This window comes from Triturus cristatus, chromosome 5_2, assembly GCF_964204655.1.
Source record: "Triturus cristatus chromosome 5_2, aTriCri1.1, whole genome shotgun sequence".
In the NCBI taxonomy this organism is placed as follows: domain Eukaryota; kingdom Metazoa; phylum Chordata; class Amphibia; order Caudata; family Salamandridae; genus Triturus; species Triturus cristatus.
In genome coordinates, this window is record NC_140588.1 from 618,718,106 (window position 1) to 618,734,551 (window position 16,446).

General features: G+C 40.7%; 1 protein-coding gene across 2 annotated transcripts in view; it reads right to left on the minus strand.

Moving 5' to 3' along the window:
* Positions 1-16,446, minus strand: part of DRP2 (dystrophin related protein 2) — a 955,857-nt gene that overhangs the window by 231,953 nt on the left and 707,458 nt on the right. For both annotated transcript variants that reach the window (XM_085607714.1, XM_085607715.1), the window contains one exon: positions 14,727-14,995. In XM_085607714.1, coding sequence (XP_085463840.1) covers positions 14,727-14,995 — 269 coding nt within the window. The remainder of the gene's footprint in view (positions 1-14,726; positions 14,996-16,446) is intronic.

Consider the following 16,446-nt stretch of genomic DNA (forward strand, 5'->3'; position numbering starts at 1 on the left):
AAGGGCTCTGGCTGAAACGCAACTAACTAAATCATGTTGCACTTGTGTCGCAATAGTTGACAAACTATCAACATTACCCTCTGCAATGGGGGATCTCCTGTCTGATATAAAATAGGCAATTAATACCACAAGGGTAGCATCCCAAGCCAGCCCTGTGATGGATAATATAACAACTGAGCAACAACTGAGAAGGTTCAGAGGGATGGAACCAGCAGGGAAAATGTTCAAAAACAAAATGATCATTCTCAGAGAAATGCAGACTCTAAAGATAAAGAGATTGTTGGGCAGCCACCCAGACCCTTGGAGGAGTCAGCTACCAGAAAGGATTTCCCTCAGCCAGGGCAGTCAATAAGGACAAGGCTGGAGCAAAAACATTATCTGCCTCAAAGGAACACCGGAAACAGAGGAAGAACGGCAGCAAAAGGAAGACCGGTATAACAGCATTCTTCCCAACCAGCTCTGCTATTCCAGCAAGGGAAGCCCAGTGCAGGGGGTAAACAACGAAATAACAACAGTAAACATGCAAAATAACCTTAACCAACCTGGTACAAACGTCGAAGCAGCTGAGGTGGCCCAAGGGAGTTGGGGTGGCAACAGCCAGGAAGACCGAAGAACTGACACAATAGAGGGGAAGATAGTAGCTTTACAGGATGAACCTTCAACTAAAATTCTAACAACAGAAAGTACCATGGAATCAGCACAGATGGAGTCAAAACGTCCCCCCAAATTGGAAGAATGAGTATATCAAGCCAACTCCTTAAATTACTTGTGGCACAGTCAAAAACCCATACTATTCTGCACATCCCAGAGTATAAGTCCAGATGCCCGGGATGACATTCTCAACAGAGGGAATGTTCTGTGACTACTAACATCAATCAGTAGACCGGTGGATCTAAGATCCTGTAATCTGGAATCAATTGAGTTCAAAGAGTACAAATATCTCTCAGCGAGCGTGGTGACAAAAGCAACCTGGGCATCACTTGAAATAGCAAAGAGGGTAAAGGATGAGGAAGCACAATTAAACGTCTGGTGGATCAAATTGATGCCCTATCAAAAAATAGGTTATCTGGAATCCCTACTACCAAAATTTAATGAGCAGCCAAACCCCCACCTCATGCACACTACGATGAAGCCACAATCCGTGCTTAGAGGGACACTGAGCACATCCTCAGTATACAAGGAGACAGCTGATGGCTGGAGGGTGAGGCAAGCCAAGATTGATACCTCAATATCAGACGATTGTGGTTGGCTAGCTAGAACAATAAATATTCAGAGTAATAATGCCTAACTTGGAACAAAACTGTCCCCAATGGACAATACCCATTTACGATTATGCTCTTGGGACTGTAACGTCCTGCGAAATAAAACAATGGACTCACAGCTACTGCTATATTTTCAAACCTTCAATCTTATTTTTCTTCAAGAGACTTGGTTAGATCAACCATTTCATCTTCAAGGAATCCTTTTCGAACTTCAACAAGTGCTAAATTCTGACATTTAAAAGGAGGACTTGCAATATATACTTCATTAAAGAGCATTAATGCGGCTAAGGTGCTGGATACAAAATCAACATTCACCAATGCCACACAATCACTTAGAGTGGACATAAGAAGCTGCGACAATGACCTACACCTGATGCTCACTAGTGTATGCCTGCTCCCACGTAATAAGCTCAATGGAGTGAAACTCCTGGGAGAGGAACTAATAAGGTTACGGACGAGCCTACACCAAATTTTGTACTAACGGGCGATTTGAACATGTACTTGCTGGAGCCACCGGAAGAGGACTACTTCTTGGAAGAACATCTTTCTGCATGGAACAGCCCACAGCAGGAAAACAAGAAGTAGGGAAAGCACCAGGTTAGCTAAAAATCTACTGAGGGATATGGAACATATAAGTTATTGCGCATCAAACGGGCGCTACCCGGTAGATCGACCCCTGCAGCATCCTTTCACAATGTGTCAGCCAGCACCACAATAGACTACACTTTTGTAACCCTTCCCTTGATTTGCAAAATAGCAGACTTTTATCTAGGAGCAAAAGATCATAGTGACCATCTCCCACAGGAAATCACAATTAGTGTGCAGGGTGCAAACCTAAACCAGCCAGTGAAGGATCCTAGCTACATACATACAGTGCAAAACCCACCACCCCGACAGACCGTCGGCTTTTGCGAAGAATCTTTTGGAGGAAATCAAATGGCTGGCCCAAAAGTAACAACTAACTGAGAAAACTTCACTAAAACATTGGGAGAAGCTCACTCAGCAAATGAAGAGCCACGGTTGATGATAAGAGAAAAGCCTCAACATGGGAATAACTCCATATCAAAAATCACGCCAGCCGATCGCCTCTCCACTTCACAAAATAGGCAAATTCGACATCTTATGAAAGCAATTAACAGATCACTGCAGAAGTTTCGCCTAACCGCCCGGATATTAACGCCTTAAAGGAGTTAAGGCAATTAAAAGCGACTAAGAAAAAGAAAATTTATCATTCGAAAAGGGAAGCAGAAGAGATGCTTTGGGCCAATCTACTCCATGGCATAAAAATCAATTACAGTGCATGATTTTGGAGCACAGTAAATAGATGACAGACTCCCACAGTTCATGGAGTTAGCTCCCACTTGACAGAAGAGGCCTGGGTAAGCTCTCTCTGGTATCATTTAAACACGGAATCACACAGCAGTGCAAATGAAGAGGTCAACATAGGTTATACAGATGGAGGAAGAACTCATGATCCAAACATCCTCAGGCAACCTTCAAAATCACAATCACTTCCAAACATATCACAAACAGGATAACCAAAGGCTGGAGGGAAGGTGCGCTGAGTCCATACGGAATACCCCTGGTCTTGTTTAAACTAGATCAGGATTACTGTGCGGAAGCATTGAAACAGTTTTTGAGCATATTCTTCAAACAGAAACAATCCCAGCTCCTTGGAGGGGATCAATTATTTCTCCAATCTACAAGAAAGGTGTCAAGAATGAGGCAAAAAACTACAGGCTGGTCGCCTTAATATGCAATGATATTCAATATTAAGTTAGCCTCATCCTAGAAGAACTTACAGATTTGGCATCAGAAAATGCAGTCATCCCCCCTCAATCAAACAGGTTTCAGTAAGCACGTGGGAACTACCACAAATATACAAATTCTCTACCTGCTGATGAACACTGTAAAAGATGCCAACTTGCCATTATACGTCTGCTTCATCGATTACTACTTAGCCTTCGACCACATAGACAGAATGAAATTGTGGGGCAAACTCACCAAAAGAAATATTCCACCTACAGACAGACACTTGGATCCAAGTGAAGAAGGGAGCTGGCGACCATCTGACAAGAAGGATTCCAAATGCAAAGGGGCTGAAACAAGGCCCAACTTGTTCAATCTCTTTATGTCAGATCTATCAACCAAGTTGGACAAGTGGAATTCCCATGCTCCAAAGATGGGTGGAGTTGCCCTTTTGAACCTATTATACGCTGATGACTTTGTGCTCATCAGCCAAACTCCGGTCAGCCTCCAACACTTACTGGACACCACTCAAAGTTATGTTGCTGAAAATGGGTTGAACATAAACTTTGACAACTCCAAAGTCATGCAGTTATACCAAAAAAGGTCACTCAAAAGCATAACTGGCATTTGGCAGGCAATGGCTAGAAACAGTCAACGAATATGAATATCTTGGGGTCATAATAACAGCAAAGGTACATTTGTGGCTCATAAAGAGGCGTTATAAAGAAGAGGGGTTACAACAGAAGTAGCAGGAAAAAAAAATTTCAAGATCAAACTCGCTGGACCAAGTTTCCCTCCACTGATTCAGGTGATACAGGCGAAGCTCATTCCAACTATCACCTATGTGAAAGAGTGTATGATGGGTAGGGACACCAGCATGATGGATGGTATAGTAACGAGAGCATTGAGAATGATTTTTAACTCACCAAAATACACTTCACCGGCACAAATAAGACTGGAATTTGGTATGCAGATGCAACAACTCGCACACAGAAGCGCTTACATCAAAACCTGGTACAAGTTCAAGAGAGCTGAGACTGGTTCATTATATACCCATTATTGGAAAAGCAGCAGTGCAGCTAAGTCCTACTTGCAAGAGTCAATAGATCAACTGGGCCTACGTGATCTCTGAGAGGCCTCAGGGACATACAACAGCTTCAAATAGCTTGTCAATAAAACTGTCAAAAGGGCTTCCTTAGCAGAGGACAGAGCACTGCTGCCAGGTAGAGTGCACGGATGGTTCACTCTTCACAGTAACCCCAAGGCATCTCCACAGTCTTACCTAGAGGCAGGGTTTACCAAAGCAACTAAAGAAAAATATCTTCAGCACTGACTTAGCATCATCCCATCTCTGCTCTGTTTACCACTATGGAAACGCCCACAGATAACCTTCAGTTGCTGCCACTGTGGGGCAGCAAACAAGGACATGATACATCTGCTGTTCATATGTGGGAAACTTATATATGAACGCAGACTACTGCTAACGCCCCTCTTCAATGTCAAGGGAATAAGAACATGCAGGCAGGCAGTGAAAGCATGCTTTACTGGTGGAGAGTTTCAGTTAGCCTGTCGCCTTGTACGATTCCTGAGCATTGCTGAAAAGAAATTCTTCGCTAAATAGATCATCGACCAGTAGATAATCATGTACATTTTTATTTGATCGCAAACTGAAACTGCAGGATGCTAAAATAACTTGGAAAGGATAATGACCCACAGCCCAAAGTAGCTCCTCAATTATTTGCCGATTTGCACGTTTAACAGGAACTTATAAACTGCTTGGTTTTGCACAATGGTCCCTGCCATCTGTAGAAAGAGTCTAAACGCTGCTGACTTTGCACATTGGTTTTTGCAACCTATACAGAACCTTATTGTCTTACAGTCTCTTAATCTCAATTTTAGGTGCTAAAAGCAGGTTTTATGTCTGATAAATTATTTCTAACTGCTTTTGTTATCTGTAGAATGAGTTTATATGCTGCTGACATTGCACTTCAGCTAGCTAGCCATACAGAATTTTATGGTCTTATGGTGCCTTAATTTTAGCAATTTTAGTAGCTAAAATCATGTTTTACCTTTGATAAACTATCTCTTATTGTCATAGCTGTATGATCTTTGCACACAGAGCACTATTGTATCTGAATATTGGCACAATATTGTACTGTAAATTTTGGACTACAATCATGGTTGGCTACTCTGAGTCCCCTTGCCTCTTGAGGGTCCCTGGGTGCCAACTCGCCCTCCTGTTACATCCAGTAAGCCCCACACAGCTCGATTGCTGAGAGGTGGTCAGGGGGCCAGGACCCTTTTCTCCACCACTCTGCAAACATGCCTCCTGGCCCACTGCTGCTTGGGGCATGAAGTCCACTTTAGTCCAGAAGTCCTCAGGACACAAGTGGACCTCATCGCCCCACCAGCAGTGCCCCAAGAGGCATGTTTCTAGAATGGTGTAATAAGGGGTTTGGCCTCCTAACACCTCTCATCAATCCCACTGTGTTACTGGAGTAACAGGTGGGCTAGTTGGCCCCTAAGGACCCTCAGCATCGAAGGGTACTTCATCCCCCAACCAAAAGCGCACCAGGAGGCACGTTTGCAGAGTAGTGTATTGAGAGGACAGAACCTCCGACAAGTTGCAAGGTTTTTTTTTAGGAAGGGGGGCTGTGTGACCCCCTTCCCTTGATCATTGTGGCCCCCATCGCCCGGGGCCTGTTCCATTTTTATTTAAAAAAATTGAGCAATGAAAGGAGGGATTTCGGCCCCTGAAAACCCAACCCCGCGGCTAGGCCTTTCTTTTTTTTTATCACTGTGCGGCTCCCTGGTGTATGGCCATAATGTATGATAAGCTGATATGTTGAAAAGTCAAGCACACTTCCTGTCTTGTGTAGGAACATTGTGTGCTGAACTTGTGACCTATGAGCTCAGTGCAGTGTTAAATGACCTGTTTCTATGGTAACAGGCAGAAGGCAGATTGGGGAAAGGGTTGAAATGTATTTCAGTTAGAAAGGGTTGAAATGTTTAACCAATAGAAATGTCTGTTTGCTTTTGAGTTTATGTGCAAAGGATTGGGATTTGATGTTTACATGTATATGTGTGGAAAATGAAAGGGAAACTTTTTCATTCTTTGCTTTTGCTGAGAGGTGCACAGTGCAGAGATTCTGTAAAAGAAAATATGGTGAGTGATTTATATACTTCTTAATCTACAAAAGAACTTGAAAGATGAGTTATTTAATTGTGAGGGGATGTATGTGGACTATTTTGATTTTAATCAGACTAATGTATTTTTCCTGCTAAAGTGTAGGGAGTACTTTTTTTCTCTACAATGTGTGTGCATGTAGAAATCATTCTGTGATAAGCATTTGTGTTTTTCATGTGTTTGTAAACAGATAACTGTGCAGTTTTTATATTTTGGTAGAATTAGAAACCAGTCATTGTTTATGAATTTGTGAAATTAGTTATGTTATGTTTCTATACTAAAATGTAGTACTACTTCTAGATGAAGAAATGTGTTTTGATATAGTGCAAGGGATAGTGTCGTTTGTTTAGAATCACACAGTGAGTCTGTGTGCATTTGGGAACCACTGTGAGAGAATCATTTGGTGACATCGTGTATTTGCTGACAGATAACTGTTTTAACTTGTCATGTTGTGAAGTTTTAGTAGCATTAGAAGACAGTTATGGCTTATGATTTGATTAAATGAGTCAGGCTTTGACAGAAAAGTGCAGTCCTGAAATATGTAGATTGTGTGCAGTTCCCTTACCACTTGCACTGTAGTGAATGAGTTTTGGTAAACTCATAGGGATAGTGGTGCTTGTCTAGAATCACACTGTGAGTTAGTGTGTATTTGGGATCAGTGTGAGTGAATCATTTGGTAACATCATGTATTTGCTGACAGATAACTGTTTCAAAATATGTCATGTTGTGTAGTTTTAGTAGCATTAGAATCCAGTCTTTCCTTATATATTGATTAAATGAGTCATGACTTGACACTGATGTGCTGTACTTAAATATGTAGATTGTGTGCAGTCCCCTTACCCCTTCCACACTAGTGTATGAGTTTTGGTAAAGTCCTACGATAGTGTTGATTGTCTAAAATCACACTGTGAGTCTGTGTGCATTTGGGTAAGGATTGTGGGAGAATCATTTGGTAACATTGTGTATTTACTGACAGATAACTGTTTTAAAACCTGTCATGTTGTCAAGTTTTAGTAGCATTAGAAGCCAGTCTTTGCTTATGCGTTGCTTAAATTAGTCAGGCATTGACATTAAAGTGTAGCCGTGAAATATGTAGATTGTCTGCAGTTCCTTTACCACTTCCACTGTAGTGAATGAGTTTTGGTAAACTCCTAGGGATAGTGTTGTTTGTCTAGAATCACACTGAGTCTGTGAGCATTTAGGAACCACTGTGAGAGAAGTGTTTGGTAACATTGTGTATTTGCTGACAGATAAGTGTTGTAAAACATGTCATGTTGTCAAGTTTTAGTAGCATTAGAAGACAGCTATGGCTTATGCTTTCATTATATGAGTCAGGCATTGACAGTAAATTGCAGTTCTGAAATATGTAGATTGTGTGCAGTTCTCTTACCACTTGCACTGTAGTGAATGAGTTTTGGTAAACTAATAGGGATAGTGGTGCTTGTCTAGAATCACACTGAGTTAGTGTGCATTTGGGATCACTGTGAGAGACGCATTTGGTAACATCATGTATTTGCTGACAGATAACTGTTTTAAAACCTGTCATGTTGTGAAGTTTTAGTAGGATTAGAATCCAGTCTTTGCTTATGCGATGATTAAATGAGTCATGCTTTGACACTGATGTGGTGTACTTAAATATGTAGATTATGTGCAGTACCATTAACTCTTCCAGAGTAGTGAATGAGTTTTGGTAAACTCATAGGGATAGTGGTGCTTGTCTAGAATCACACTGTGAGTTAGTGTGTATTTGGGATCAGTGTGAGAGAATCATTTGGTAACATCATGTATTTGCTGACAGATAAGTGTTTTAAAATCTGTCATGTTGTGAAGTTTTAGTAGCATTAGAATCCAGTCTTTGCTTATATGTTGATTAAATGAGTCATGCCTTGACACTGATCTGCTGTACTTAAATATGTAGGGCCCGATTCACAGAACTAACTTAAGACAAAATCCTAAACTTACTACCATTTTGGTATTCACAGAAGGCACTTACTCATTTTGGTATTCACAGAAGGCACTTACTCATTTCGGTATTCACAGAAGTTCGGAGTCCTAACTTTAGGACTCCTAAATGCCTTCTGTGACTACCGAAAGTATTAAAATTAGGATTTTTCTCAGTTTAGTAGTAGTATAGTTAGGACTCCTAACTTTAGGACTCCTAAATGCCTTCTGTGAATACCGAAATTCTTAAAATTAGAATTTTTCTCAATTTAGTAGTCCTAAGTTTAGGACTCCTAACTTTAGGACTCCTAAGTGCCTTCTGTGACTACCGGAAGTCTTAAAATTAGGATTTTTCTCAGTTTACTACTAGTATAGTTAGGACTCCTAACTTTAGGACTCCTAAATGCCTTCTGTGAATACCGAATTTCTTAAAATTAGGATTTTTCTCAATTTAGTAGTCCTAAGTCTAAACTTAATCCTTAATCATCATTGCTCCTTGGCACCTACCTGGTTTTCCAACTCCATTGTGTTTCATGTTGTGGTGTTTGATGTCATTTCCATTTTCTGTTCTGCTACAGTAAAGAGCTGCAGTCAGGCTGGGGGACGGTTCACAACACAGCTGTGTTCCTACGCTTGTTCCTTCGCTCCCTCCACTTGCTGATCATGACTCCTCGCTCCAGTAGAACTCCACTGTTGAATTACTGAGTCCTGTCTTCTTCAATCTTTTGAAGTGTTCATCCAACAAGGAGTTTTTTTTACACCTTTGGCTTTTTTCTCTGGAGAATGTAGTAGCTTGTCGAGGGCACTTGCCAACCATATTCCAGTGCGTGGTGTAATTTTGACTTCTGGAAACAGTTTCCCTTACCTTGGATAGCGGAAGACTCGGATCCGGAATACAGGCAAGCGTCTAAACCCTAAACATGATATTTATCAGGAGAGCACAATGTGATTATTTTTATTCCCAATACTCTATGGCCTTACGAGTGTGGAGGGAAATTCTGATGCCCACGCAAATGGGAGTTTGTTGAGGGATCAGAATTCAAACTTTTGAAGTAAACAAAATGTTAAACCTGCCAAATTGCACCCAGGGTAAAATGTAAGCGAAACATCCTATACAGGAAGTATATGAAGTAGTAAACATTGATACCTTGTGCCCTTTCCACAATTTGTGCAAACTCCTTGGCGACGGTAAATGCATCACCCAGAAAATACTTCACAATGAGTATTTCACTGGTCTTGTAAATACATGACCATTTACAGAGGCCTTTATAATCAGGATCTATGAAGGCATACAATAAAATCACCTGGTAGTCCATACCAACAGACCATCTGGCTGAAATATCTACACTGCCTTCTGTTCCCACAGTCAGCAATCCTCTTTTTCTAACCTCGGGACCCATGATGGAGCAGAACTTGATTAAAATTCAACAGTTAAAAAAACCAACATGTAACATGGTGAACATAGGTTGCCATTCTCAAAGATACAAACTAGACACTTCAATTATAACCTCACTGGACGGCGATGGCTTCTTTCTCACATACTTCTCTATGGTAAGATCCCTTGATTCATTCTTAGTTACCCCATAATCACACACCACACATCAACAGGCTGGAAGAATCCCCCTTCTTCCTCCAGCCCATCAAGTAACATAAACACTTATCTCTGCAAACCCCCTGACATTAGCTGTTTATGCTTTTGCTGTTTATAGCCGACACTTTGGGAATGCAATTCTAGCTGTTGTCTTACAATTCGCTTTACCACACTCCGCGCATGCTGCACGCAGCAGCCAAAGGAATTCTGAAAACAGGATCCACTCCATACCACGTGAACTCAAGCGGGTGCCTCTAAATGCAAGGATTACATTCTAATGTTGCTGCCTTGCTGACAAGGCTCTCCACCACACCATAACAATTTCAGGTGAACATAATAATTCTCTAATAATGGATTCCCTCAAACTCAGAACAACTCTGGGACAGAATATCTGCTTCTTTGGAGCTCTAACCACTCCCCAGAACTCTTTACTCATAGTGAAAAAAGAACTGAGCACCCCTGCTTGCCTTCAGGAACTAAAGTCTCCTCTATTCGGCCTGTCTTCTTTCTAAAGTAATGGCTGCCATCTTCAAACACATTTACAAATTTTCAGGCAAAGTGATTTATTTGCCAATTTACTGAAAAGTATTCAGCATATAACGTGCTGTAATACTGTTCAGTGCAGAAGCGCCATGTTTGATGGTTGAATAAATAAGAAAATAGAGATAAACATGTCGGTTCGAAAAATGATCAGACCCTGCTACGTCTGCAGGATATTTGTTGTAAGACATGTTACATTCTCTGCCATTCCTTGATACTATTCTGTGCCTTGCCTTGTAATAAATTGCTAGGGTTTGGCATGCTTTATGGTTTATGTCCTATGCATAAGGGTTACAGTGCGCAAACAAACTGCCATGGCAGTTATATTCTGCCGACGGGCTACATTTGTTTTTAAGAGAGAACACTGAACAAATAAAACTGCAAAATACTACTCTCTGGCAGAGCTCTGCCATCACTCTACAAACATTATTTTGTTCAGTTTCAGCAACTCCCATAGAACGAGGGTAGGCAGATTTTGTGCTCAATGAACTATGACCTTCATAAATGTTTTCTTTCTTACAGATTAGTGGATTTCCCTTTCACTTCTGCAATTTAGCCCCAGCTAAAATGTCCTTTTGACTCACTGACAATCTGCCCTTTGTATGTCCTCCTGTGTAATATTTTGCAGGCTATTGCATGCTATGCATGGCCAGCTGAAATATCGATTCTGCCTTGGCGTTGATTTAGAACATCTCCACTACTGTCTTCTCCAAATGCTTTGTTCGGAGTCGGAGAACCTCCTTTCCAGATTTGCTGGTGTCATAAACATATCTTTCTACACTGGCTAGTACTTTCAGTGAAATCTGAATACAACATTCGATGCAAAGACCTCTCATGTAAGTCAGTGAATGCTTCAATGACCATGACTTTCATCAAGTTTAATGGGAATGTCAATTCTCTTTCCAATAAGTTTGTTTCCACACATTTACATAGTTACAAGCAGTTCACAAGTTGTAATAAACAAGAATTGACATAGCCAATAGGTCTCGCCTTTGGGACCTTATAAGTATTTAGCCATTCAACAGTTGCATAACTAAATACTTATAAGGCACCAAAAGCGAAACCTATTGGCTATGCCAAGCGGCCGTGAAAGTGATCGCCATCGCGATCAAACATCAAAGCGGCCGTGAAAGTGAAAGTAATCGCGGTAAAAGCGGCGCGCGCGCCCGCGTACATGCACTGTAGCTCTAGGCTGGCCTGGTAGCACTTTTTGGAGCCCTCTCAATAAGTCTCGCCAGACCAGCGCATGCGCTGGGTCAGGCGAGACCTAATAAATAAATGAGTGCCAGGGCACAAGAAGACAATTCTCCGGTGACTACTGCAGCCTGCACCACCTCCTGTCCCCGCCAGGCATGCAAAACACCAGTACCAACACCACCTAGGGACCATTTCACTCCTATAAATGGGACATTTTAGACTATGCCACGTGACACATAAGAAAGACCTGGGTGCATTGGAATTAATATTTTTAACCCTCTATTGATTTGTTAAAAACTCTGCTCATGTGGTAGACTGTCATAAATATAGGCTAGTGTTACAAAATAAGTGCCGTGCTGAACACTTGCAAAGACTGGCACAAATGAAGTACTGGTGTCAGGCCCATAATGTAAGATAGGGTGATGGGGAAAGATTTGCTTGACAGATGCACCTACTGTAGGATTTATTCAATCTCTATATTGTATGTGCCTGGGTGTCTGGAACTTTGAAAGCACAATGCCTGTATTAAAAAAGTTAAAATCAGTGTCAAAACATTCACGAGCACCAAGTCCAAATGGAATTCCCATTGTACTACTTAAACTGCAAGCTCTGGGAGACTATATTTTTGAATGTTTTTGGCTGTCATTCAGACTGGTTGCATAACCAACTCATGGAAAGAGAATGTGATGCTCCTAATACACAACAAGGTGACTGTTCTACACCAAGGGGCACATTTATGAGCTTTTAACGCAGTGCAGCACAGCAAGTCACCTTACTGCACTCCACTATGTTACAGGGAAAGAGCAGGAATAAATAGAGATATGTCTCCTTGTTACGCCTCCCAGGGAAGGTGTAAGATTTTGGCACATTCCCAGGTTTGCAAGTTCTTGTAAATCTGAAAATGTGTCAAAATGCATTGGAGCTGCGTGGGAACACCCACGCAATGACCATGGAACGCCTATCTAGGGCAGAGTAACAAAACACAGTGATTTGCACTGCGTTGTGTTACTCCAGAACTTTGAAGCCAGTCAGAGCCACGCAAAGTGGCTTTGCGTGGCTTCAAATATCTGACTTAGAGGTTTGCAGCACGCATGTACCACATTGCGTAGTGTAAACGTGATGCAACCCTCTCATAAATAAGCCCCCAAGCATTTAACAGGTATTCACACTGATAGATGCATAAAGCAACTTATTTGAAAAGATAATTCTATTACAATATGAGAGTGAATGCAAAAACAACGTATTGCCAATTACCAAATGAGATTTTTGTGCTGGCCTATCTAGATTGCGTAATATAGTGGCCTTCAAGTTGATAGCAAATTACACACTGAGGTAAGTTGGTTGTACTATTGTTGTGTTGGCTAAAGGGCAGCCTTTGACAGAGTGGTCAGGACCAAACTTTGCCAGAAAGTTAGTGGTTTGGGAACTAATCTAGCTTTTCTCCACCTAATTGTGTCATTACATCAGGATACATAGGTAATGGCACAAAACCATCCGAAAGGTTCTGTAACTGCTGAGATAAAGCTGATAAATTGACAAAATCTAGGGTTTATTTTGGCGCAACCCTTTTCAGTTTATACCCAGCAGACCGAGAAAACTCCTTCGAAGTTGTAAAATGTTTTTCCTCGTACCTTGGGAGGGGGAGATAAATTATTGTCTATGGTTGCGTATGAAGATGATCTTAATCTATTTTTTCATGTCTCAACAACCTATAAACAAATTAGTAACATACAGTGGTGACAACAGCATACAAAATGAAACCATGAAACTGAAAAAAACAAAGATTATGGTATTTGGGCATAGCTCCGAAAACAATTATTGATATGCCAATGAGATACAATTAGAAAATATGAATAAATATAGCTACTTTGGGGCTACTTTGACAGCACCGCTGTCCTGGAAACTCATTTGAGAATGCCAGCACTGAAGACTTGACCCAGGAGGTGGCCTTAAAAAACTATTCACAGTTCTTTTGAAGGCACCATTTGTACGTCATTTCTGAAAGTTCATGACTACTATACTATGCTGTGCAATGTTATTTTTTTCAAGAGTGCTCAGTTACCCCAGATTTAATGGGATGCACACTACTAAAAATGTGTGTTATATCCAACGTTATCAACGATTGCTTACTGAGACTTGAATTGGGAGCACAACAATATGTAATCTTAAATTTCACCTGCATTAGTCTATCCTGACACCTAATGTGTCTTTATTGATGTAGATGAAGCTACCAGCTTCCTTAGTAGAAAAGTACAGATTGAAAAATTAATGGGAAGGGTTTTACAATTATGAATATAGGAATTTAAGCCTTGACCAGAAAGAAAATAGCCTCTGTTATGTCCATACCAAGCTGATAAAATTAAATACTCGATTGATTTTACTTGACCATTCTGAGAAACTAGTACATTAAAGATATCTAATCTCACGGATGAACCTGCAGACAATCTGTTAATGTATGAAAATAAGATTTGTTGATTTGTAAATTCTAGATATAATCAGACACTGCCTAATCAGTCCATCGCAAATTTTAAGTGCATTTTATACCATATGAATAGGGACAGAATGTGACACTATGTCCAGGATTTGACATGCAAACAAATGTAATTGATGAATTTACTATGTTTGGTATTACACACTGTGAATGGAAAAAATCCACTGTACTTAAATAATGAATCTACCAAAACATATTTCAAATTGACAAATTTCATTAAGGTAATTATTAATGCCTCCAGACGGTGGTGACTAGTTTATGTTTTATTTTCTGTTTTGAGAACCCATAGTGGTTCTTTTACACTTAACATATGTAAATGAATATATCAGGCATGATCAATCTTTTCGTAGGCTGTATATTATATCATGGTTATGTATTATTTATGGAGATTTTTTTCGTGAGCACAGATGCCCTCATTATGAGTGGGTTGATAAATGCTATGCCCAAAACTATAAAGCACGTGATATTAATAAGGCTCTATTAATACCAAACACCTCATAGTTGTTTTTTATCGGAAGCAATAATTATTGCATTCAATTGAGGTCAACAAGTCATGAGGGCCAGAGTGTTTCAAAAATACATCATAATGAAAACAGTTGTCAGTAATGGTAAATAAACTTTGAAAGATCTGTTGTAAATTTTAGAAACTCACAATCACTAGAATTTTGATAAGACTGTAAATACACAAGGAATGTGATTCGGAACAGTTTGCCAGGCTTGAGGATAATAAGGTAAATGAAGGGCTCGGGTGAGCCGAGCTGACAGTACCTTGGTTGTCTGTATGTGGTCTGGTAAAGAGTCAATGAAGAGGTCCCCAATCGCCTCCCAGGTTTCACGGACACCTTCTGCTTGAGTCAGTGTCACGTTGAGCTCTTCCATAGCGCCTTTGAGCTCAAGCAACTGCTCCAAAGTTCGCTCAATGTGACGGTGCTGATCAATGCAGCGCGCAGTGAGCTTCTCCCACAGCTCGCTGGCCACATTAGCCTGTTTCCAGACAAAGCGGCTGATGTTCTGGATTCGATGCCTTGGCGACACATCTAAAATCAAGAACAATAATTAGATTCTAACAGTATACAGAACATATTGAAATATAACTGTGAATAACGGAAATGTTCTTCACTGTCGGATTCTGAGTGAGTGCTGATTGCAACAACCCACTAAGGCCTCCAGTCACACTGCAGGACACTTGTTAGGCTCTTTGATCTCTCTTGATAATACAATCTGTTCAATTAACCCTACTGCAGTTGCTTGGTCAAATCAACACTCCCTCAAATTCCCGGTCCCCCTTCCTTCGCATTCTCATGTTTTAAGTCACTCATAGAAGTTGACTCGTAAATGGAATAAAATTTCTCTGGAACCAATCATTTTTATCCTAGAATCCTCCTACGGCTCGGCATAATCTATGCCAACCCCTCTCAATAGTATGAGTAAAATCATCCCCGGTTATGGACCACACTACTTAGCCACTCAAGCTAAATACATGACTAGAAAATATATCAACATCTCTCCTTGGCACAATGAATAATTGCATGAAATGAAATGTGCCTCTAAAAGAGCTGAAATTCATGGTTGCTCCGTTATCATCTAAACAAAAAAATGAATATAAGGATTTGCTGAGATCCTATAAGCATACCATCCACCAAGCTCGCTTGGTGGATGGAAGCTAGACTCCTTAAGTTATGAAAGTAACAAAATGAAATCTTTAAGATTGTGGCCAAACTTTCATCTTTTCGCTCCAACTCCACCATCACAGTCTCTTTGTGAAAATCTTGATTTTTATTCCATCAAAAATGATAAAATAATAAAAACAACTTCCAATGAATTTGTGCTTTTTCAGTCTCAACCTAACTTTAGTATAGATGTACCTGCTCTCTGGAAATAATTCAAACTTTTCACCTTGTCCAGATTGGAAAAGTTGCTCAGCAAAAGCAAATCAGACTCCCCATTGACCCAATCCTAATTCACTTTCTGGCATCCCTAAAAGATACTTTGTAGTTAACTCTAATTCACATTCTGATCTTATCCCTTGTAACTGGGAAAATCCCCTTCTCGTTTAAACAGTGTAGTGCAATTGCGCAACTGAAAAAGTGACATTTAAATCTCTCTAGTCCAGCCAGGTAGTGGCCAGTTGCTCTTCTCCTCACTGTGGACAAAATCTTAGAACTTCATGATGCCAAGCAGCTCTGTGGTCTCATGGGGCCTCTGGTGCTGTGGATGACAATCAATCTGGCTTTTGCCCTTACAAAAGCAATAAGCTTATCATTACAGCTGTTAGATGATCTGCATATGGCATGGGATATCTGCAGCATCAACGCCCTTTATGTATGAGCTGTAGACAGTGCAATTTCAAAGAAAAATACAAACATGGACCCGTTTTGCATCTGTGCTATCCACCGAATGAGATAATGATACAGGCCCAAGTCTTCTCTTTGCTGGCCATGCATAAACGTTACATTATCGACAGCTGTGAGTGGGCTGGGCCACAGGT